This window comes from Ambystoma mexicanum, chromosome 9 (genome assembly GCF_040938575.1).
Source record: "Ambystoma mexicanum isolate Mex_15411 chromosome 9, UKY_AmexF1_1, whole genome shotgun sequence".
NCBI classification, from domain to species: Eukaryota; Metazoa; Chordata; class Amphibia; order Caudata; family Ambystomatidae; genus Ambystoma; species Ambystoma mexicanum.
In genome coordinates, this window is record NC_090931.1 from 256,110,605 (window position 1) to 256,134,279 (window position 23,675).

Below are 23,675 nucleotides of genomic sequence, written 5' to 3' on the forward strand. Positions count from 1 at the left end.
GGTGATGGGACTGGGGTAGGCCCCTTAGGGGTACACGGATGATCCCCTAAACTCCCCAGCCCGATCACAGTAGCCCCCTCTCAGAGCCTTTGTTGTCCCTGGTCAGTATGGCATTGCCCAAGAACTATTTCAAATATCAGGATCAATTTTATGAGCAAACTCAAGGGACCGCTATGGGGGCAGCATTTGCCCCTAGCCTCGCCATTATTTTCATGGCTGACTTTGAAAACATTCATATTTTCAGACCTCAACCCTTATCGACAATATATTGAAAACTGGAGGCGCTATATAGACAATATTATTTTCATTTGGCAAAGCACTTCTGACAACTTGAGTGCCTTTTTATCATGGTTGAATCAGTGCCATCACACCATCCAATTTACACTCTCCAAAAGCAATATACAAATTATTTTTTCTCGATCTGCTAATTCAGCATGACACCAACAAATTGGTATGTTCACTTTTCACAAAACCAACTGATCACAATACACTATTGCACTTCAAAAGTTATCATCCACAGACACAAAAAGAGAATTTGCCATACTCCCAATTCTTAAGACTCAGGAGGAACTGTACTTCCATTTGGGGCTATGACCACCACGCACGGCTTCTTCAAATAAATTCCACCAGGGGGTTACCCCAAGAAATTGGTCAATAATTTACTCAAATGGCCCGATTCACTCCCCGAGCTACTCTACTACAGCCTAAAGAGGTATCCCCTCATGAGAAATTAGTCTGTGCCCTTACCTATAGACCACATATGTTCCGAATCAAAAAAGCCATCAAAAAACATTGGTCTGTTGCACAACTCTGCTTACCAGCATAACCAGTGCCAATATTTGCTATGAAAAGGCAGAAGAACCTAAAGGATCAACTGGTCCATGCCTCAACTCCAAACAAATCCCTAAAATCAATGACATCAAGCTGGGACCTACGCCCACTGACGGGTCATTTCCCCTGTGGGACATGTTCAATCTGTAAATTTACGGTCAAAATAAAAACTTTCCCTTTGTACGGCAAAACTTGGGAACTACGACACCACTCTAATTGTAAAACACCTTGGGTGGTTTATTGTATTGAGTGTCCTTGTGGGCTTAAGTACATTGGCAAAACAACACGACCAGTTCACACACGCATTACGGAGCACCGTTCCCGGATCCGTACCAAAGCTATTAATGCGCCCTTGGTGAGCCACTTCATGGAATATGGCCATTTCACGGAAAATTTACGCTGGTGGGTGATTGATGTGGTTAAGAATGCCTCGAACCCACATCAAGCACTAGCTGACAAAGAGGCACGCAGGATTTTTCTAACTGGACACAATTGAGCATGGCCTGAATGAAACACAGCCAGTATGGGGCTAATATCCCTGCCCCATTGGCCACAGTTGCTTAGTACCTTTCCCATGCACTAGAGCACCACTGTTGCCTGTTTTTCTTATTAATGGTTTTTATTAATTAACATCACTAGTGCATTGCTTAAATGAAACATTCTAAATGCAGTGTTAGTCATCCTGTCCCAATGGCTCCAGTTGTCATCCATTATATTTCTACTCTTTTATGCGCTGTAGCACCATTGCTGCATGTGTATATTTTTACTGTTTGTTTACAGTAATATCATTTTTTCATTATGTGATGCCGTATTTTGCTCACCTCCCATTCATGTTTGAGGGGAGACTTTGTTGTTTTTCTTTGTTTCCTCTGCACACCCGTGTTGCCCTCCGTGTGCACTGAATTATTACAGACAGCAAAATCTCCGTAGTCCTCTGTCTATGCCGCCTAGTGAATACCTAGTCACACCCCCCCCCCAGAAATAGAAACGTGTATACCTCCCTTTGGGCTCTCTATGAGGTAACGCTCTCCATTCTACGCATATTTTGTCTGATTACGAGACGTTCCACAGGTAAGCACTGTTGAGCACTCGACTTCATTTCAAGGTTTGCCGTACCTTACCAGCGCATTACTATAACGGAGCTTGTATGACTCTTTAGAAATTATTAACACCGTAAGTGCAGACGGCAGTCCTGGATGTTATTGCACCATGATGGCGTGCTGAGACAGCTTCATTTCCTGCCTTGACTGATGACGGTTCGTGAGGTCGTACCGTGCACACGATTTTGCTAATGCTTGCAGGTTTGCTAATTTCTTTGTGTGTTTTCGTGTACCTTCTGTGAGCCAACACTTGCTAACTGGATCTGTGGATTACGCTTTAATGGTATCTATATTATGTTATTATAGATACGATTCGATGTCCTGTAGGTCATTCCTGCCTCTATGATTGAATCATGTGAGGTGTTTTTTGTCTAGGATTCTCTACTAGCAGGCGTCTTTTTGGTACAATTAGGTATGGACTCAATATATTCAATTGTGGTGATTAGTTTCTGTTACTTGATAGGCAAGTCTCTCCTGCTACCTCACTTTTATTGGCACTATACTGTATTCTCAGAGCTCACTGCACCTTTTCAAATGTGTCTATACACTGATTTCTTTTTGCAGTTCTATTTTTGGATGTGGGACTTTTTCTGTCATGGGTCCTGTTACCTTCGCGACTCAGCGCTCCTATCACTTCTGGTTGTGGTTACTGAGGGTCCTGTCTGGGGAACGCCTGCCAAACTGTCTAGGGTTGTCCACTCGGTGGCACGTATCATTCCCTGGTATTTTCTTCATCACCGTATATGCTGCATGCCGCTTCCTTAATGTTTAAACCAGAGAATATTACAATTACAACATGATGTTATGTCATTTGACTATTTTTGTAGGGGCTGAATTTAGGTTTGAATTCCCTGAAGAAGGGGGTCTTGACCTCTCTACACTTCACCGAAACGCCAATTTCACCACGCCCTAAGCACAGGCGTATATGCCCCTGTGTTCGCGGGACGTGGTTGTCAAGCTCACCAGCAGAAGGCGTAGGATATCACTTCAGCCTGCTTCACAATCCCATCGGACTTCATTCAAAATAATTTCACATACCACTTTGAATCTGAGGTGGCATTCTTAAGGACTCTGTATTTTTTCTTTAAGTTTGGCTGTTTGCACAGGACTTGTTACTTTGCTTCCTATTTCCCTGTCTTCGTATTTTCCCCTCCAAATAAAAGGGGCATATATCAGATAGTTGCCTTTGTCACAATTAAATGTGAGAATCATTTTTTTGAGTTATTAAGGGTTAGGCAGTTAAACCCTTCCCTCTTTTTTCAGTTTTGTGTAAACTACTAAAAGTGCATCAGAATAAGAATTACATGTGTAACTGGGTTAGATAAAGATTCCTATCAGAACAAGTTTTTCTGTTAACTTCTTTGTTTCACCTGTCTTCCTCTTCTCTATTTAATCTTTTCTCCCCTTCTTTTTCTCCTTCTTTTTCAATTTCTGATTACTTAGGATGTTTTCTTTGTATATATTTGAAGTGCTGTAACTTTAGGATGTACATTTTTTTATATGTATCTGAAGATTCTTGAATATATGCTTTCTCTTTTTATATGTTCTTGTCTAATAAAAATTGCTTTTCAACTTCTTGGTTACATATACCTCCTTAAATTTCCCATGTTTGGCACCTATAACAAATGGCGCCGTAGGGGCTCAGTATGACTGGTGATACAAGTATATCCTGCCCCCTCCCCGGTCCTACCTCATCACACGGACGAGCGAGGAGAGGCGCGGGGGGAAGCAGAAGACAGCTCATGCATGCTGCTATATGGGAAGTGCCCGCCGAACTCAGGACAGGACACTTGAGCTTTGTTCACCATAGTGTAATAGACATAATTTACAACAAAGACCAACGCCATCTGCTGTTGCCTTCCCTGTGCCCCTCTCCCGAGGCCTGAAGCTGATCTCGCCTGGAAGACCTCCCGTGCTGCATCGGACACGTCCGGCACAGAAAACACCCTGTTTAAGCAATTGTAAGCCCGCGACCCAGCCTGCAAGATTCTCCTTTGCACCTCTGTGACACATGAGAGAATAGAAGGCAGAAGCACGCCCCCCAGAAGGGACCAACTACAGAAGACACTTATAAGCTATCACAAGATAACCTGCCTTAATACCTGACGCCTAAGTGGGCTTTGGAATGTGCATCACCTGAGACCCTGGTGCCCCCTCTGCACGTACCTAGCAGCTATTTGCCTGGTCTCACACACCAACCTTGCCCAGTACAAGCGCCACCACGACCAGAACTACGATAGTCGACGCGCAATACTGCGCCAACTCTCTCGCCTTTTACCCCGGACCACGCCACTAGCCCCCCTGCGAGGCGGGGCGCCCACTCCTGGGAAGATGTCTGTAAAGGGCGCACGGGCTAAGCAGCGCCAGACCACCATCGACACCTTCACGGCCAGCAGTCCCGTAAACCCAGATCGCCCTACTGCAGAAACCACGCATCCCAGCCCAACTGAAGCAACAACTGAATCCAGCAACAACCAGATTCTCAAAGCTATTAAACTGTTCCAAGCCACAATGGAAAATAAAATAGATGCAGTTGCCACTGACCTGAGTCTCCTCCGCCCGGATGTTCGCTCATTGGCTGGCAGAACTGAAGCATTGGAAACCCAGGTCCGAGAAAATGTGGAAGCTAAAACCCAACTTCTACATGATGTAGACGAACTTCAACAAAGAGTCAAGAATCTGGAGGATCGAGCCAAGGAGGCCGAAGGGTGGGCTCGCCGGAATAGCATTCGTCTCCTGGGATTACCGGAAGGTGTCGAGGGCTCTGATCCTACGAATAACGTTGAAAACCTCCTATTGCAGGAAATTGGTGCGGGAAAGTTCTCCCAAGGCTTCTTCATTGAAAGAGCCCAGAGGTCCCTCGCCAAACGACCGCCACCAGGCACCCCGCCCAGGCCAATGATAGTGAAGGTACTCAATTACAGGGATAGAGAGGTCATCTTGGCCTTTTCGCGATCAGGGGGTCAGATCCAAAGGGACTCCGCAAACATTGCCATCTACCCAGACTATACCGTCCAGGTCCAAATGAAAAGAGCGCAATTCATATATTCAAAAGCTAGACTGAAAGCAGCGGGATTGCGTTACATGCTACTATACCCTTCTAGATTAAAGGTCATACACAATAGCAAAGCCCACCTGTTCGATAAACCTGCCCAGGCCCGAGACTGGATGGATGGACTGCAACTTCTAGACATTGAAGACAAAAATGGAGGCCGCGCTAAGCCCACATCCATCAAGCTCAAGAAACACCCTTCCGGCCCACAATGGCCCAACTGCAGAACAATGAAGCCTAAGTACAGCTAGATTGATCCTCCTTAAGGAGACACCGGACCCTACTGTCCCTCTACCCCTGGTAGTTCCTTTTGGGTACACTTACCCGCCCGTAGGGCATCCGAAGACCAATGTGTGGTCCAACGGAGCGGAAACGGGTCTGTCATAACAGCGGAAACCCCGCTGGACTTGTTCATAGTTGGGGGAGTTTACAGTTATTGGGGGAGGGAAATGGGGTGTTGATATTAAAGTTGAGATTCTAAAACGGGAAACACCAAGACCACGGAGAAACTTCACATACAGCGAGTCAGCAGCTATACCTCGTATGCCACCGGGAACCATCGTAAGACCGCCTCTTGCCCATGGCTGACAAGATCAAAGTGCTGACATGAAAAGTCAGAGGCATGAATAGCTTCCTTAAACAAGGCCGTATTTATGCATACCTGGGACGGTGCAAGTTTGGGGTCGCTATGCTTCAGGAGACACATCTAGCCCAGAATAAACTGGAGACATTAGCCAGGACATGGTGGGGCACCCTGATCGGATCCTCTTACTCCTCATATGCCAGGGGGGTACTGATATGGATCGACCCAACCATCCCCTTCAGGTCTGATAAGCACTAAAACTGACGACGAGGGCAGGATGGCGCTCATACACGGCTCCATTGAAAACAAGGAACTATGCCTAATTAGCACCTACGCACCTAACCACGACACAACTACCTTTTTTCATTCCCTGTACCCACGCCTCACTCTTTATAGAGTCAATATCATAATTTGGGGGGGTGACCACAACTGCACCCTAGACCCACTAAAGGACAGATCAGATAACAAGCACACCCGTCCATCTCCCCCCCGCCAAAATACTATCTAAACTTACTCACCAACTATTGCTCCTGGATTTATGGAGAGAAATGCACCCTGAACAACAAGAATATTCCTTTTACTCTCCACCCCACTCCGTTCACACTAGGCTAGATTACTTCTTTGTAAGCCAAGAACAATAAGCTATGTTCAATGTCGCTCAGTACCTGCCGAGAGTGCTGTCTGACCATTCCCCGCTGATGGTCACCTGGGAAGTATTCCCACCCAGGCCCCCGGTGCCTACCTGGAAGCTCTGGGCTGAAGCCCTGCTAGATGCGGCTTTTCGTGAACATATAAAAGACTGCACCGAAGAATACTGGCAGAGGAACTTGAACAGTGTGGATCACGTGTGCACTGCCTGGGAGGCATACAAGGTGGTCATGAGAGGCGAGATGATAGCAGCTACAGGAGGGGCTCAAAAATCCATTGTAACCGCATTGGAAAGCTCTGAAAAGGAGCTAGGGGAACTGGAGAACAGCGCTGACTCATCCCCTGACCATCTGCGGAAAATAACCGAGTTGAAGCAGGCCTGTTTAACACACTGGGAATCCCTAGGTAAATTGAGCTATGCCAAGCATATCGAGAGGACCCTTGCCCTTGGCGATAAACCTGGAAAACTTTTATCCTGGCTGTACAAGAGGGAGACACCCCGAAACCCCATTTGCCACATACTCATACCTGATGGCACCACAGCACATACCCAAGAGGAAATTAACTCTGTCTTTTCCGAGTTTTATCGCAATCTGTACTCTGAACCCTCACCCCCCGAGTCATTAGATCCCTACCATCTGGAAAAACTCTGGGCATGGATGGCCTCCCTGAGAGTTTTACAAGTCATACGAGAAGACCCTGGCCCTCCTGCTGGCCCAAGTGTTCAATGAGGCCTTTGAACGCGGCACTCTCCCTGAATCCATGAATGAGGCCGTGGTTATCCCCCTGCTTAAACCCGGTAAGGACGGAGCCGACTGTGGCTCATACAGGCCTCTCTCCATGTTGAACGTGGATAGTAAAATCTTAACTGCCCTATTGGCTAACAGATTGCGTAGGGTAATTCCCCAACTAATCCATCAAGACCAAACAGGTGGTTACGTCCCAGGGCGTTCTATCACCGAGAACCTGCGAAGGCTACATCATGTCATTTATAGCACAGAACTAAGACCCCAAAAATAAGCCGTCGCATCATTAGATGCTACCAAAGCTTTTGATTTGGTGCAGTGGAAGTGGCTGTATGCCACCATGGTAAAAATGGGGATAGGACCAGTCTTTCCGAAATGGACCCAACTAGTCTATACTAATCCAACTGCTAGGGTTCGTACGAACAAGACATATTCCAGTAAATGGCCCCTCCAAAGAGGCACCCGGCAGGGATGCCCACTATCCCCCATGCTATATATCATCACCAACGAACCCGTGGCTGCTTACCTTAGACAGGAATACGCAGATGTTGGTATAGAAATAAACGGAGTGACCCACCTCGTCTCCATGTATGCCGACGACACACTACTGTATCTGCACAATCCCAAACACCTCCTGCCTTATATTCTTGAGACCCTAGACGGTTTCCACAAATACACAGGAATCCAAATTAACAAGGACAAGTCTTGTCTCTACACTCTTGCAGCTCTACATAGCGAAGATTACAGGTCCCTACCCCTCCTAGACCTCCAATGGCAAGCGACATCCTTCAGGTACCTGGGAATCACCATACACCGGAACCCGCACACTGAACATATCCTTAACACGGTCAGGGCCAAGGACTCCCTCGAGAAATCCATGGAATTCTGGAGCAGACTCCCGCTCTCAGTGGCCGGACAGGCAGGCCTACCCAAGATGGTGGCTCTCCCCGACCTCTTACACAACTTCACTAACGTCCCCTTCAACATCCCCCCTCATTCTTCAAAAACATAAATAAACTTTGCAGGAGTTTCCTCTGGCAGAGCGGCAGGCACAGGGTAGCACTAGAAACACTCCAAAGACCCTACGAGAGGGGGGGAATGAAAGTCTCTAACTTTGAACGATACTACCTTGCTAGCCAGCTGAGGCATGTGATGCGATGGATGGCTGATGAGAGCACAGTGGACACTCGACTCCTCCAACCCGCCCTACCCCATCTTCTATGCAGAGACCTACTCTGGACGGAAGTGAGCACTACACGACATTGCCCATACTTGGCCAAACTGGGAATCCACCTCTGGAAACGGGCCTGCAAAATGGTCGGAAGAACAGACCCATTCTCACCACAAATCCCTATAGCAGCAATTATGGCAAAACGAGCATGGGGACATCCAGAAGTGCGCGCCCAACGGGATCCCTATGGAGTAGCCACGCTGGGAGACTTAGTTCATGAACAAGGGTCCTTAACATTTTTTGAACTCAGTGAGGCCACAGGGCTACCTAAAGGACAGTTCTTGCTCCATGGAGCAGTAATGCGAGCTATGGAGAGCAGATGGCCCGAGGCTGCTAACACCGCAACGGAACACGAGACCATAGAAACTATGCTCAACGCTGCAGAGGGAGGCCATGAAACTTCACGACTCTACGAGGCCTTGATGCTAAGCAAAACAAGAAATGAACTCAAATGTAAGGCTAAATGGGAGAGTGAACTGGGCCTCGTATTCGAAGACAACGAATGGGAGGCGATAACCCATTATCACAAGAAAATCTCTAGGAACGCCCGCTTACAACTCATCCAATTGTACATTACCAACAGGGCTTACCTCATGCCAGAAGCCATATCAAGATTCAAGGATGCGGGAACTCAGGTGTGCCCCAAATGCAACGAGCCCAGGGCTGGTATGACTCATATGTTCTGGGGCTGCCCAATAATACTAGGTTTCTGGACACGAATAAAAGATAGAGCCGCCGAAGCGGACGTTGAAGTAGAAGTCCATAGCCCCGCAGCTTGCATATTAGGCAACTACAGATGCAGCAGGAAAAACAAACCTCTCAATAGACTCGGAGATCTGTTATATATCACTGCAAAAAGATGCATAGCCATGGGATGGAAAAGCCCGAAATGCCCAAGCGAAGCACAATGGTGAGGAGAGCTCAGTAAATGGATAACTGCTGAGACCGGAGCGTGGGAAACTGCAATTCATGAACAAAGGCTAGACTCCAGCCAAGAACTACAACGTTGGATAGCGCTGACAGTACCGCTGCTTCACCCCAAAGCGTTGGATAGCACCTCAGACAGAAGTAATAGCCCTGGCTCGTAAACTGACACGAATATCATCGATGGTCCGTCTGTGGTCTTGGCAAGGGGAGGGAGGTGAGGGCGGGGGGGTGGGCTCAGACACCAGACCTATACTTGAGAATGTCTTATTGATCATGATTGTGTCTTGTTATATTGTTAAAAAACAATAAAGTTATTTATAAACACAAAACAAAAAAAACGAATAAAAGATCATCTGCATAGAGCCAAATGTTCTGTTCAACACCGTCAAAGGAAACACCTTGCAAATTCAAATCACATCTTAATGCAATAGCCAGAGGTTCAATGGCTACGACAAACAACAAAGGTGACAGTGCACAACCTTGCCTAGTGCCCCTATGTAAATCAAAAGACTCCGACAATAAGCCATTAGTTTTAACATCAGCTGTGGGGTGTGCATATAAAAGGGCAACCCACGGAATGTAATCTTCACCCATGTTCATATTTCTTAAAATTAATTAATGGAGGTGCAGCATTGTTTATGGTAATGGGAAAGGTGTGTGTGTGTGTCTATAGTCACGGGGCATGGCTTTTTAGAAGTGCAAATGGGTGGCGATTGCAAGGGGAGGCTACAGAAAGCTGCATGCAATGGAGGACAATGGCACACTGATGATGGTCATTTACATGCATTTTCTTTCATTGTGTTTCAGTCTTGCTACAACTGTTGTAAAGCACAGAGTTGCAGGGTGGAGTGGAGGTAAGGAAGGTGTCTGTAAGGGGTTTGAATTGAGGGGGTGAGTATGGAGGGGGAAGAGTGGGCAGAAAAGGTGGGCGGGCAGTGGCAACATAGTTCCACAAAAATGTTTTGTACACTTCAACCACTGATGCTAACCAGTAATGTCAATAGTGGAAACGTGAAGAGTATGAGAGAAAAGATCCTGCTTTTAGTACAGAACAACCTTGCACCCAGGAAAATGGAAAAATGATGTTCATAATGTTAACTGGCTAGAGCGAGGAGACTCACATGTTCAGTTCCAACTCACTACAACGCAAGCTGTCTTCCCGCCTATATAACCCTTCCTTCCTAAGCACAAAAACCTTTCAACATCTCCTTTCTATGGTTGAAACTTGGTAAGGAACAAGTTACTTACCTGTAACTGTTGTTCTCCAGCATGGGTCTGGCATGGATTCACATGCTCATGAATATTCCCCGTCGTCAGGCTGGGAATCCTCGGTAAAGAAAAAACCAGTATCAGTTTCGTTTCTGATCTGTCTTTCGTAGTAATAACCAATCACTGGTCTCTGCGTCATACTGACCACAGCCAATGACTGCCCTCTACCTAAGCACCGCCTCTGGCAGCCATCTTCAGATTTGGAAGGACGTGAAGTGGCAGTATGACCAAGTGAAGAGCCGCAGAGGGGTAGGCGGGAGGGTTCGCATGTGAATCCATGCCAGACCCATGCTGGAGAACAACAGTTACAGGTAAGTAACTTGTTCCTTCTCCTGCATGGGGTCTGGCATGGATTCACATGCTCATGAATAAAGAATAGATAGCAGTACACAAATGCACAACCACCGGAGGTGGCAAAGGCTCAACATTAAGCATCACATCAACTCAACATTAAGCATTTTACCTCCTCACCAGGCTCACCTCAGGCGAACAGGTTGCGCAGCACTGCTTGGCCGACCCTGGACTCCTCCCTGGAATCCCGGTCGACGCAGTAGAATTTCGTGAAGGTGTGCGTCGACCTCCACGTAGCAGCCCTGCATATGTCCAGCAGGGGCACACCAGATAGGAACGCCGTGGTAGCTGCGATCGCTCTGGTGGAATGGGCTCTCGGACGGCCAGGCAGCGGTCGGTTTGCCAACCGGTGACAGCACATGATACAGCCGGAGAGCCATCTGGAGATGGAAGCCTTCGAGAGAGCCTTCCCCTGATTGACAGGTCCAAAGTTCACAAAGAGTTGTGACGTCTTCCGAAAACCCTTCGTGCGGTCCACGTAGAACTTCAGCGCTCTAGCTACATCCAGCGAGTGCAAAGTCCTCTCAGCCGGCGACGAAGGCGACGGGAAGAACACAGGTAACACCAAGGGTTCGTTGAGATGGAAGTCCGACGGTACCTTGGGCATGAAGGAGGGGTGCGTCCTGAGCACTACCCTCGTGTCGTGGAAAGTCAAGTACGGGGCCTTGCAGGAAAGGGCCTGGATCTCTCCCACTCGTCGTGCGGAGGTGATGGCCACAAGAAAAGCTGTTTTCCACGATAGAAACTTCAACGGGGCCGAGTGCAGAGGCTCGAACGGAGGTCCCATGAGCTTGGTCAGCACCACGTTGAGCTCCCACGCCGGGGCCGGAGCCTTCACCGGCGGGAACGATCTGAACAGTCCCTTCATGAACTCTTTCACCAGACGATGAGACCACAAGGACGTCCGCCCCGTGGTTCTGGTGTATCGGGAGATCGCAGCAAGATGAATCTTGATGGACGCGTGTGCCAGACCAGCTTTGGCCAGCGTCAGCAGGTACGGCAGTACTTGGGGAGCCGTAATCCGTAGAGGGTTAATCTTCTGTGCGTGGCACCAGACAGAGAACCTCTTCCATTTGTGTCCGTAGCATTTAAGAGTCGAGGACGCCCTGGCCTTTGCAAGAACCTCTCTGCAATCGGCCGGTATGTCGTATCCTCCAAACTCTAGCGCTGCAGGAGCCAGGCCTGCAAGTTCAGCGACTTCGGGTCGTGGTGGAGGATGGCGCCTCCTTCCCTGGAGAGTAGATCCGCGTCCGCCGGCAGCTTGATCGGCGGGGACGCTGATAAGTCCAGAAGGTCCGGGAACCATATCTGCCTCGGCCACGCAGGTGCGACGAGGATCATCCTGCACCGTGACCTCTTGAGCTGGTTGACGAGCCGGATTAGCAGAGGCAAGGGAGGGAACGCGTAGAGGAACAGGCCCTCCCAGGGGAACGAGAAAGCATCGCCCATGCTCCTCGTCTGGGGAAACCTGCTGGCGAACCTCCGGCACTTGGTGTTCGTCGCCGTCGCGAACAGGTCGATCTGGGGTGTGCCCCACCGTCGGAAGAGGCGATCCACCAGGTCCTGCCGTAGTTCCCACTCGTGGCACGAGCGCAGCTCCCTGCTGAGTGAGTCGGCGATGGTGTTTTTTATCCCTGCCAGATGAAACGGCACCAGAAAAATCCCTTGGGCGACGGCCCAATGCCACAGGTCCTGCGCCTCCTTGGACAGCGCTGGGGACCTGGTTCCGCCCTGTTTCCTGATGTAAAACATGGTGGTGGTGTTGTCGGTGAAGATCCTCACCACCTTGCCCTTGAGGGACGGAAGGAAGGACCTGAGGGCCCAAAACACTGCACGGAGCTCCAGGACGTTGATATGCAGGGACTTCTCCGTCGGGAGCCAGAGTCCCCTTGCGTGCAGATTTTCGGTGTGCGCTCCCCACCCTTCCAGGGAGGCATCCGTGGTCACAGTCTCCTGGTGGGCTGGGGTCTGGAAGACCATGCCCGCCGTCAGATGCGCGCGGGTGCCCCACCACCGTATCGCTCGTCGGAAACTCTCGTCGAGCTTGATCCTTTCCTCGAAGCTGCCCGTCGTCTGGATCCAGCGCGCATCCAGGAATTCTTGCAACGGGCGCATCCGGAGCCTGCACATGGGAATGAGGTAGATGCAGGAAGACATCATCCCGAGGAGGGACTTGATGGACCTCACTTTGGCCGCGTCGGCCACCAACATCCGTTGCACCTTGCCCAAGATGGTCCTGGTCCTCTCCTCCGACGGGGAGGCCAGAAGGGACACTGTGTCGAGCCTCGCTCCCAGAAACAGTGCGACTTGCGCGGGCACCAGGTGGGATTTGGCGTAGTTCACGGAGAATCCCAGGTCCGTGAGGAGTTGGACGGCCCTTGCCGTGTGGACCACGGCGAGCTCCCTTGTCTTGGCGCGGATGAGCCAGTCGTCCAGGTAGGGGTAGACGTGAATCCCCTCGCGGCGCAGCTGCGCCGCCACCGGTGCGAGGCACTTGGTGAATACCCTGGGTGCCGACCGTAGTCCGAAGGGAAGGGCTTTGAACTGGTAATGACGCCCTTGGACCACGAATCTGAGGAATTTTCGGTGCCCCTTTAGGATGGGAATGTGGAAGTAGGCATCCTCCAAATCTAACGACGATAGGAAGTCTCCTTCCTCCAGCTGACCCAGGACGTGCTGGAGGGTGACCATCCGGAACTTCTGCGCCTTGATGAACTTGTTCAGACGTCGCAGGTCTAGGATGGGGCGCCATCCTCCCGTCTTCTTCTTCACGAGGAAGTATCGCGAGTAGACTCCGGAGCCCCGAAGCCTCTTTGGGACGAGTTCGATGGCGCCCTTTCTGAGCATCGCCTTTACCTCCAGGAGAAGTTGAGGGACGTGAAGTTCTTTCCTGGCCACGGGGGGGACGCGCGGGCACCTTCTTTGAAACTCGAGCGCGTGGCCCCGGGCCAGGGCGTCCAGCACCCAACGGTCGGTGGAGATGGACTCCCACACGCTGACGAAGCCCGCCAGCCGGCCTCCCACCGGGGTGCTTTGGTGGGGATCCGACCCCACGGCCGGTTCAATCCTGCTTGGACGCGGCCTTGCCGCCTTGACCTCCTTGGCGACGACGGCGGGGTCCGCTAGACTTGCCTCGTCCTCTGTAGGCCTCTTGCGACGACGAGCGGGCCGCTTGACGGTAGGAAGCGAAACCGCCGCCGGAACCTTTGGAGGCGCCCTTGCCTCCGCCGCTCCGAAAGGGCGTTCGTCGTTGCTGCAGGACTCCAAGGGCCCGGGCCGTCTCAGTATCCGCCTTGATGGCCTGAAGGGAATCGTCCACAGTCTTCCCAAACAGGTTGTTCCCGTCGAAGGGCAGGTCCAGGACTCTGGTCTGGACGTCCTGCCGAAAGTCCGTAGCTTTGAGCCATCCACGACGTCGAAGGCAAACGCCGTTGCCCAGCTGGCGGAACCCAGTGTCGGCGATGTCCGTCGCCACGGTGACGGCGTGGTCCGACGCCACCTCACCTTCCCGCAGGAACTCAAGGGCCTCCGCCCTCTTGTCGTCCGGCAGAAAATCCAGCACGGGAGCTATCTTGTACCAGAGCTCCCTGTCGTAGCGGGCCACGATAGCCAAGGCGTTGGCCGCTTTAATCGTCGTCGCTGCCGACGAGGTGACTCTACGTCCCATAGCATCCAATTTCTTTCCCTCGCCATCCGGCGGGGAAGTCGATGTGGAGGCCGCACCCCCCCCCCCGCTTTCTTCCTGGCTGCCGCGGAGACGACGGAGTCCGGGGTAGGCTGCGCCCGGAGGCATAGGGGGGCCGTGTCCGGGACCCGGTACTTTTTCTCGTACCAGTCTCTTCTAGCTGGCGTCGTGGAAGGGTTCTTGAGGAGGGAAAGGCCCTCATCCCAAATGTCGTCCAACAGAGGCACTGCGAGGACCGTCTTCCTCTTGGCCTCGCGCCGCTGATAAAGGAAGCCTTCCTTTTTCTTCTCCTCAGGGCAGAGTTGGAAAAGCTCGGAAGCCCTGGAGATCATGGAGTGGAAAGATCCGATCTCGTTGGGCGGAGAAGCCCTGGTGGGAGGCGACGACGGAAAATCCTCGTCGTATGCCTCGTCGTCCGTACCCGTCGCTGCCGTGTCAGTCCCCGTATCATCCCCTCGGGTGGACGGGGAGGAGGGCTGGACGGGGCGCGACGGTTGAAAAGGAGGTGGTGGATGGATCCTTCTTTTCTTGGTAGGGGGAACACCAGAAGGTCCCGGTTCTGGATCCCCCGACGGGAGAGGTTCCTCCGTCGGTAACGGTAGCCTCGTCCTTATCTCGGAGCATAAGGACTGTATGGCCAACAAAATGGCCGCCGAGTTGTCTTGCGGCGCTGGCAGAGGGGAATCCGACGGGCGAGCAGGGGCCCCGTCGGTATCCTCGACGATGTCATCGTCGTCACCTGCGTCGGGGTCCATTCCGACGGGCTGGCCTTCTTCCACGCCTAGGCCGTGGCTTAAGACCTCGATCAGCTCCTCTTCTGAGGTTGAGGCCGAATCTACGACGACGCCCTGCCCCCCCTTCTTCTTCCCCACGGAGGGTTTCACGGGGGTCCTATCGATGGGCACAAATGAAGACTCCCTCCGAGGAGGTAGGGAGATTCTGGGCCCTGAGGTCGCCACCACTGGTGCAGCCACCACAGGCTGAGCCAGGGCCGCCGCGACCGTTTCGATAGAGGGCTTGGTCGGATGGATCAAGGCCTTCACCACCTTAGGTGCGCTCACCGCCTTATCCTTGAGGGAGGGGGCACTGCCACGCTCCTCCTCTGCCTTAGAGCTCGACCGGGGCCTCTCCAGGAGCTTCGCCGGGTGCTCGGCCTTCCTCTTACCCGACCCAGAGCGTTGGCTCGTGGTTGATGGTGCCGGGGAGGGAGCGCCCTGCCTGGCGCCCGTAGAGCCCGACCGTTCGGCGCTCCCGGTGCCAGCGGACTCGCGGTGCTTGGCCTTATGTTGGGCCCCCGTCGCCGGGGCGCCCTCAAAGGTCTTAGAAGACCGCTCGGATTTCTTCTTCTTCTCGCCAGACGGGCTCTTACCCTCCAGCCAGTTGGCGAGACGTTGATGGCGGTCCTTCATGGTCCGTTCCGACATGTTGCCGCAAAACGCACAGTCCTTCTCCACGTGCGTCTTGTCCTCATGAAGGCAGTAAAGGCAGAAAGAGTGTTCGTCCTCCTTGAAGACGTTCTGCAGCTGGCATCCAGGGCAGACCCTGAACAGCTTTCCGGGCGTCGAGCTTCCCTTCTCCTGGGCCATCTCCGAGACCGGGCCTGAGAAGCTTCTGGAGTCCTCCGAAGTGTAGCTCGACGAATCTTCACCCTTGAGGGGTACAGATGAATCCGACACGGGTCCCCGTTGATCGGATGTAGGATCGGTGGAGCTTGAGGCTCTTTTGACCGAAAGAATCGAAGTTTTTTGTGAAAAAGCGCGAAAAATAGCACTAACGCTCGAGAGCAATAGCACGAGGATCCCAACACATGAACGTGCGGTAAAAATCTGAAGATGGCTGCCAGAGGCGGTGCTTAGGTAGAGGGCAGTCATTGGCTGTGGTCAGTATGACGCAGAGACCAGTGATTGGTTATTACTACGAAAGACAGATCAGAAACGAAACTGATACTGGTTTTTTCTTTACCGAGGATTCCCAGCCTGACGACGGGGAATATTCATGAGCATGTGAATCCATGCCAGACCCCATGCTGGAGAAAGTTGTGAATACTGCTCAAGGTGTCTTGGGTCACTAAATACCATAGTGCTTGTGAATAGCAGAAAGATGTAGCCGTGGAGCATTATGTAAGAAATGAATGAAATAGGCCTCTGAAAAAAGATCTGAACTCACATGGTGAATACACATAGCACAAATAAAGGCTAGGTAAATAACGGAAAGAGTAGCCATACCACAACAAAGAGATAGTGGATTATTTCTTTACAGGGTGAACTCCTCACCTTACACGGCGCGCAGAGTCCCCCGTGAAAGACCGGGTGCTGAACATCTTTTTCAAGGCATCCACAGCCAATACATATTTCTGCAAAACACAAACATGCACTAAGCAATTGAGCAATTGAGTTAACATTTCTATGTGATTTGTACAAAATGACTGTATAACCATAAAAAGACAAAATTGTTCATTTTTAGGTGCAGTTGTCCTTTATTTTATTGGGGATGGCTATACATCTCTGCATTAACTCCTAACTTCCTAGTCCCTCTCATCTATACTGTACCATTTAAGCTAGCCCTGTTTTTGTGTTTATTTTTTTTAAACCAACACGCATTTTTGTTTTCATGAATTTTATTTTTCTGTTTTTACACATACAATTAATATCCCTCTCTCTTTTTGCATCCTAGGTTTGGTGCATTGCTTTGGCTTACTTTGCACATTTTCTTAGGTAACTCAGAGCTTGTAAAAACCAAACCCATAGACATTTAAACAGTGCTACTTGTCCTGTCAGAATATTTACCAAATCCTTATCAACTCCTTACAAATAAATCATGTGATGCAATGGCTTGACCTGGTCACTGCACTAGTTTATCATTTTTCCAGCGATAAACAGCTGACATCAATAGGCCTATGGGGCTGTACAACCATCATGGCGAGGGTAGGGTTGCATGACAAGAGGCCAACCCAAACACAGTCAAAAAAGCCTTTGAGACCAAGCTTTGTGCAATATCATTGTTTACCTGTACTGTAGTCCATAGGAGGATACTTTATTCAAAGTCAGGTACAAGCATAGAAAGCCATTGTATTGCTAAACACATATTATACAAACATTACTTAAAATTGAAATAACACAATATTATTCCTACACTTCGACCATTCTCTAAACAATCCAACTTTCTCTAAAAGGCATCATGGACCCCTCCCCAAAACCTTTTAGTCACCTAATGACTATAGGCCAAAATTTCCTTTTTATGGGTCTCCTGGCACACACTACTGAACCTCTATCCCCAGTCTGGCCTTGCAGCCTTCATCACTTTTTGAGACCTTGAGACCTTGGCATTTTTTTCCTTTCACATTTGTCTGGTGCATTAGGTGCGCCAGCCTGCCCTCGGACAGGGATGATGAAATGCATCTCCCTTTTCAACTTCTCTTTAGCGACTGCTAGAAAAACTCTATGAGCCTTGCGCTGTTCCGTTCTGGCTTCCGCATTAGTAACAACTGCAGGCTGTGCCAACTAGATTGTGTATCTTTGCAACATATTTGTGTTCCCCTGGTAAACAAGCCTGAGGAACGGCCAGGCCCGTCTCGGAGAACTTCACTAAGACTGTGATCTCTGGAAGGCAGAGTGGACAAAAGCATAATTTGCTTATCCAAATGTTCCCATGTCCTTTTAACAAATTGTCTTAACTAACAGGGGAGCCCAAGTGCTCCTGAGTGGGTGGCCATTGCATGTCGAAATGGCCCCAGAGAAAAGGCAAGACATCTTGTTCCCTCCCCAAGGCCTGTTTGAGGCTGAATACAGATCAAAAAGCAATTACGAAAAGGAAGCCACATTATTCTTTTAACAGAGCAGTATACATGCCAACAATCCCCTCCCACAGCCTACAAACAAATTATCCCTCCCTAAATGGCCTAATGGACCCCAGCCAAACATTCCTCAGCCATATCTCAACCAAACTTTCCTCCTGGGACTAAGCTGGCCCCCTCATGGTGCCCACCAGGCCCTTGGCCTTCTTCGTTTCCTGACATCGCTTATGGTTTGTTTGCTTGGCTTTATGTGGTTCCCAGACCAGCTTGACAATTAGCCAAATCCTAGCCCCTCTTTTTAACTCTTTAATGACTTCCTAACAAAATGTTACTAACTTTGCAATGTTCTGACGCCGGAGAAATCCCTGCCAAGTTGGTGATTTCCTACTACTTCAATACTAACACCTTTTATCCTGAAGCTCTTTATGTGTTCTGCTACTCTCAGCACATCAGTTGTAATTCATATAAAGTTATGTTTGGGTCTCAGGATGGCAGCCGGAACTGGATAGACGTGCTGCTAGCAGCCCTGCATGTCCAAAGGTTTATATAGGGTATCCCACCACCCCAAGACCTTTGCGCGGACCCCCGCTGCGACGCAGGCACATCGCTCAAGGCAGGAAAAGAAGTTGGCAGTGGAGAGTGCCGCTGAGACGCACATCTCAGCTGTGTCTGGGCGGCATGCCTTGACAGCTGCGGCTGCCCCCTGTCATGCATTACAGCGTGGCACAAAAGGTGCTGGAGGCCGCAGTGGGGGCCTGAGGCAAGCCGGCCAAGGCATGGGCAACGCTGCAGCAGGGGCCGTGGTGATAGCCATCCCACTGTTGACAGAGGCACGGGCCGTGGTGGAGAGCAGCCGTATGCCAGAGGAGCTAGGTGTAGCGGGAGTGCGCTGTGGTGAGGAGCCCTGCGGTGAGACCCTACGAACGCAGAGTGCCACCGGGGCCTGCCGGCATTGGAGGGCAAGCACTCATAAAAGCAGCTTAGGAGAGTGAAGGCCTTAGGGGCTGAGGGGAGGGCTGTGGTTGGGTGTCTCTACCCCCACTGCCCCCCCCCGCTGGGCCAACGTGAGCAGGGAGCAGTCCAGCGCTCATGGAAAAGTGTGCAGCAGCAGCCCCAGAGGTACAGGACCTTGCTGAGAGGTGAGAGTGGTGCCCAAGCAGTGGCAGTCGACCCGTTGAGCAACCGACATAGGGGCAGGACCCCATAGGGACACCAGTGAGGTCCAGGAGATGGCAGAAGGGCCTACCATGCAGCCGTTGGAGCAGAATCAAAGGGGCTGGGGTGGTCCCCAGCCCGAACTCCAGTCAGGACATCCAATTTGGCCCCCAGGAGCTGAGGGCCTGGAGAAGAGGGGTGCACCAGCTGCGTATCCGACCCTGTGCAAGGAAACAATCAAGAGGTCCCCCCATTAGAAGCAATGGGGGAGCGGGTGTTCCAGCAGAAGAGAGCAGTAATTGGCCCCCTGGTGGGTGGGTTGTGGGCTCTGCTCCCCGCCCCCCATGTTCCCTGAACCTGGGGAATTTGAGGCAGTGATTCAAGAGCTGCACCAGGGGGTCTGTCCAGGAGTTGGTGGGGTCCAGGGCCGTGGAAGTGCAGACCCTTGGGGATCTGGAGCCAAGATCAGTTGGGCATATGTGGACGGCGAAGGGGAAAGCCCAGAAGCAGGCAGTGGGGGCCGGAGAACTGGTGGGCACCCTCCCTACAATATGGGCCCTGAGTGAGACAAGGGGTTGAACAAGGAGGTTTCTGACATGGCACACCAGGGGGGACAGACGGTGAGGGTGGCAGGCGGGTTCCTGTCTCGGGAAGACCTGCACAGTGAAATGACTAAGCCTTCAATCAACATTAACCAAAGCTTGCCATGAACAATTCCAATTGTTGAGAGCGGATCTTTATTCAGGACTGGCAGAAATAAATCAGGAAGTGGGCCAGCTCTGACTGAACTCCTGAAAAGGGCCTCCAGGAAGTAGAGAAGGCTACAACTGGGCCTGGAGACACAATTTTATTAAATAAAAATCCTTAATTGATTTAGCTGATATATTTTTTGTATCAACTTTTCAATCTTTTTTCTTTTTTTTAATACAAAAGAGATAAAATATCAAATTTGATTTACATTGACAAGGCATTTCTTCAATTCTTCTTAGGACGACAACAACAACAACGTTATGTTCCTCATTGGATCCTTCCTAATACACTAAATTATGTGAACACTGAAAATATAAAATCTTAAAAGCGTAAAATCATTAGTCACTTCATAAATAAAAATAACATACACTTATGTAAGACACAAAGGAAATGCTGCACCTGGCCACCCAAAACCTGGAACTACAGATGGAGGATATGGAAAAACGCTCAAGGAGGATTAATATAAGGATTAAAAACTTGCCGGAATCGGTGACCGATAGGGACCTTAAGTCCTGCAGATATTTGCAGGGCTTTTGGAAAATGTGGCCCCGGAGGAAATTGGTCTGGACTGCATCCATAGAACTGTAAAACTGTAGCTGAGGGACCCAAAACAAGGCCACGAGACGTCCTGGCGGCTTTTACACTCTATACACAGAAAGAGGCAATCTTAAACTATTTCAGGATCTGGCCGGTAGTACATTGCTCAGGAGGTGGCAGATGGGCCTGGTAGTCAACGAGTTGGCCGGTAGAGGGATTCGATACAGATGGACCTTTTCTGTTCGGATTGGTTTTCGAATGGGAGGGCATTCAGAAGCGCATCACTTCTATTCAGGAAGGGGTCGACCTGCTACAACTGGACCTAGGCGAAGATGCTCGAGAGGACCGTCAGTCGCAACACGAGACCTGAGCGAGGCCGTGACAATAGGAGTGGACGATAGCGGGAGAATGCCGGAGGGAGGCTATATGTGGGGGAGGGAGTGCTATGAGGGTACGGGGGGAGGACATCCCAGAGTTGGGGGCCGGGATGGGTGACAGAATAAGGGGGTACAAGGGGAACGGCGGGAAGGTACCGCAAGTTGGGGACCGGTATTGGGACAGAGGGCAGGAGGGTCAGTAAGTGTAGCAACAGGGGCAGGGTACCTAATGCAAGGGTTGGAAGCTGGGGAAGAGATCAACAGAACAGAGGAGGCAGTGGGAGAATGGGGCCAAGGAATGGTAGGATGCAGGAGCTATGGCAGTGTTCATTCAAGTGGGCAACACATATTGTTAGGGGACTCAACTCACCCCTCAAAAGGAAGAAACGGGAGCAGTGTACAAGAAAATCATATCCTGATATCCTTGCACTACAAAAGACCCTCCTCCTGAGGTCAGATCAGGCGAGATTGAGACTAAGGGAATTCTAGTGGATTATCCAGCCTCAGGCCTAAACAAGACATGTGTGGTGACCGTGGCTATTCGCGATGCAGTTGACGTTAGGATAAGAGCTAAAAAGGTTGATACAGGGGGTGGATTTGTACCTGTGGTGGGAGACTTTGAGCCTGTACACAATAGCATCAATATATGCCCGTAACACAGGGCAGGAAGGGTTTCTGAGGGAACTTCGGGATACACTGGAGTTCGCTATAGTTTTCTTTTGTTTTGCGTAGTCACCCCGAGTGGGACCGATATGCCCAGATGTGGGTGTCGTGCCAGCTGGGCCTAGAGACCCAAGCTACTCCTCACTTGACTTTGTTCCTCGTGGATAGAATATCACGAGTACATTGGGGGGACAAATTCTCCTCAGAATCTAACATCTTCTGCGGTGTCCCTCATGGCGCCAGCCTCTTGAAACTCTTATTTAACCTGTACCTATGATTCCTCTGCGAGATACTAGACAAACTCCAGGCTTTTTTCACCAACTATGCTGACGACACTCAGCTGGTTGTGGAACTGAGCGGCAACTATGAAAAGGACAGCATTCTAGTAAATGACCTCTACAGCAACATAGAAACATGGATGGACTTAAATTGAATGTGCTTAAATAGCAATAAGACCGAGCTGATGGTCTTCAGCTCTAATCAGGCCTGGGCTAAATTCACATCAGAATACAAATCTTTTAAGATCAAATAATCACATATCAAAGTAGTGGGCAAGGTCAAAACCTTGGGCATGACACTGGAAGCATCCATGAACTCAGACGCCCAGGCCATGTATGTAAGCAACAACTGCTCGTATTACATCAGACTGCTGAGAACAATTAAACCATTCCTCAATGCAGTAAATTGCACAACAATTGCCAGAGCCACCATCCTATCCCGCCTGGACTATGGCAATGCGCTCCTACTAAGAGCAAGTAAACAATGTGTGTCGAAATATCAACTGATCCAAAATAACACGGTCAGAATAATTAAACAAAAAACAAGATCAGAGCATATTAGTAATGCTAGGCGTAACTTACACTGGCTGAAGGTCGAAGACCGCATACTCTTCAAATCACTAACACTGACACATAAATGTTTGCACGGAAAAGCCCCAGTATACTTAAAATCTAAAATTACCAGCTACAGTCACACTGGAGCACTAAGATCAAAGGCTCAGGGACTTATAGCAGGAACCACACATAAGAAAGCCAACGGATTGGGAAGAGCTTTCCCCAACCGCACAGCTGTATCCTGGAACAAACTCCCCCTAAACATGAGACTGGAATCCAACCACTACACATTCAGAAAGAAATTAAAGAAAACAGTTAAAGTGAGGTTTTGTTAACTAGTCAGGTGACTGCATTTCTCTGTACCAGTACCACCAAGTGTCCTGTCTTTCAGTGTATCATCTTTTTGGTCGTTTTTGTCTTATTGTGGCGCCCCGATGCCTGCAGGCTTTCGGCACCTAATAAACAAATAAATACAAAATAAATAACTGATGAGGCCCAACAAGGCTGAAACATGTCTGGGGATGCTTGTGGTCTTGTGCAGCAGGGATGTGACCAAGCAGTTCAGGCTGGACAGCTCCTTTTTGGGGGTGGGACCAAGCCTGACTTGCAAATGGTCTTTCCCCTTTTGTAATGTTTTGGCAGGCAAAGAACGATGGTCTGGAGGGTTGCCCAGAGCAATGCCAGAGGTTAAGATTAATTCTAAACCTTCCAGCCATCACCTCTTTTGTTTTGCTTAGTCACCCTGAGTGGGATGGGTATGCCCAGACGGGGGTTCTGTGCTGCCTGCTGGGCCTAGAGACCCAAGCTACTCCTCACTGATGAGGCCCAACAAGGCTGAAACATGTCTGGGGATGCTTGTGGTATCGTGCAGAAGGGATGTGACTAAGCAGTTTGGGCTGGACTGCCTCTTTTGGGGGTGGGACCAAGACTGATTTGCATATGGTCTTTCCCCTTTTGTAAAGGCTTGGCAGGCAAAGAACGATGGTCTGGAGGGATGCCCAGAGCAATGCCAGAGGTTAAGATTCATTCTAAACCTTCCAGCCATCATCACCTCTTTTGTTTTGCTGGGGTTCGCTATAGGCCGTATGATACTGATGGGCGACCTCAAACAAGCCTGGTCCCAGGAATTAGACAGGGATTCGAG

The 23,675-nt window shown here is 50.2% G+C and overlaps 1 protein-coding gene across 1 annotated transcript in view; it reads right to left on the reverse strand.

Moving 5' to 3' along the window:
- Nucleotides 1–17,445, reverse strand: part of DNMT3L (DNA methyltransferase 3 like) — a 441,537-nt gene extending 424,092 nt beyond the window's left edge. Inside the window, exons 1-2 of the mRNA XM_069613919.1 lie at nt 17,430–17,445; nt 16,697–16,776 (exon numbers count right to left, since the gene is read on the reverse strand). Coding sequence (XP_069470020.1) covers nt 16,697–16,776; nt 17,430–17,445 — 96 coding nt within the window. The remainder of the gene's footprint in view (nt 1–16,696; nt 16,777–17,429) is intronic.
- Between the last annotated feature and the right edge of the window lie 6,230 nt (nt 17,446–23,675).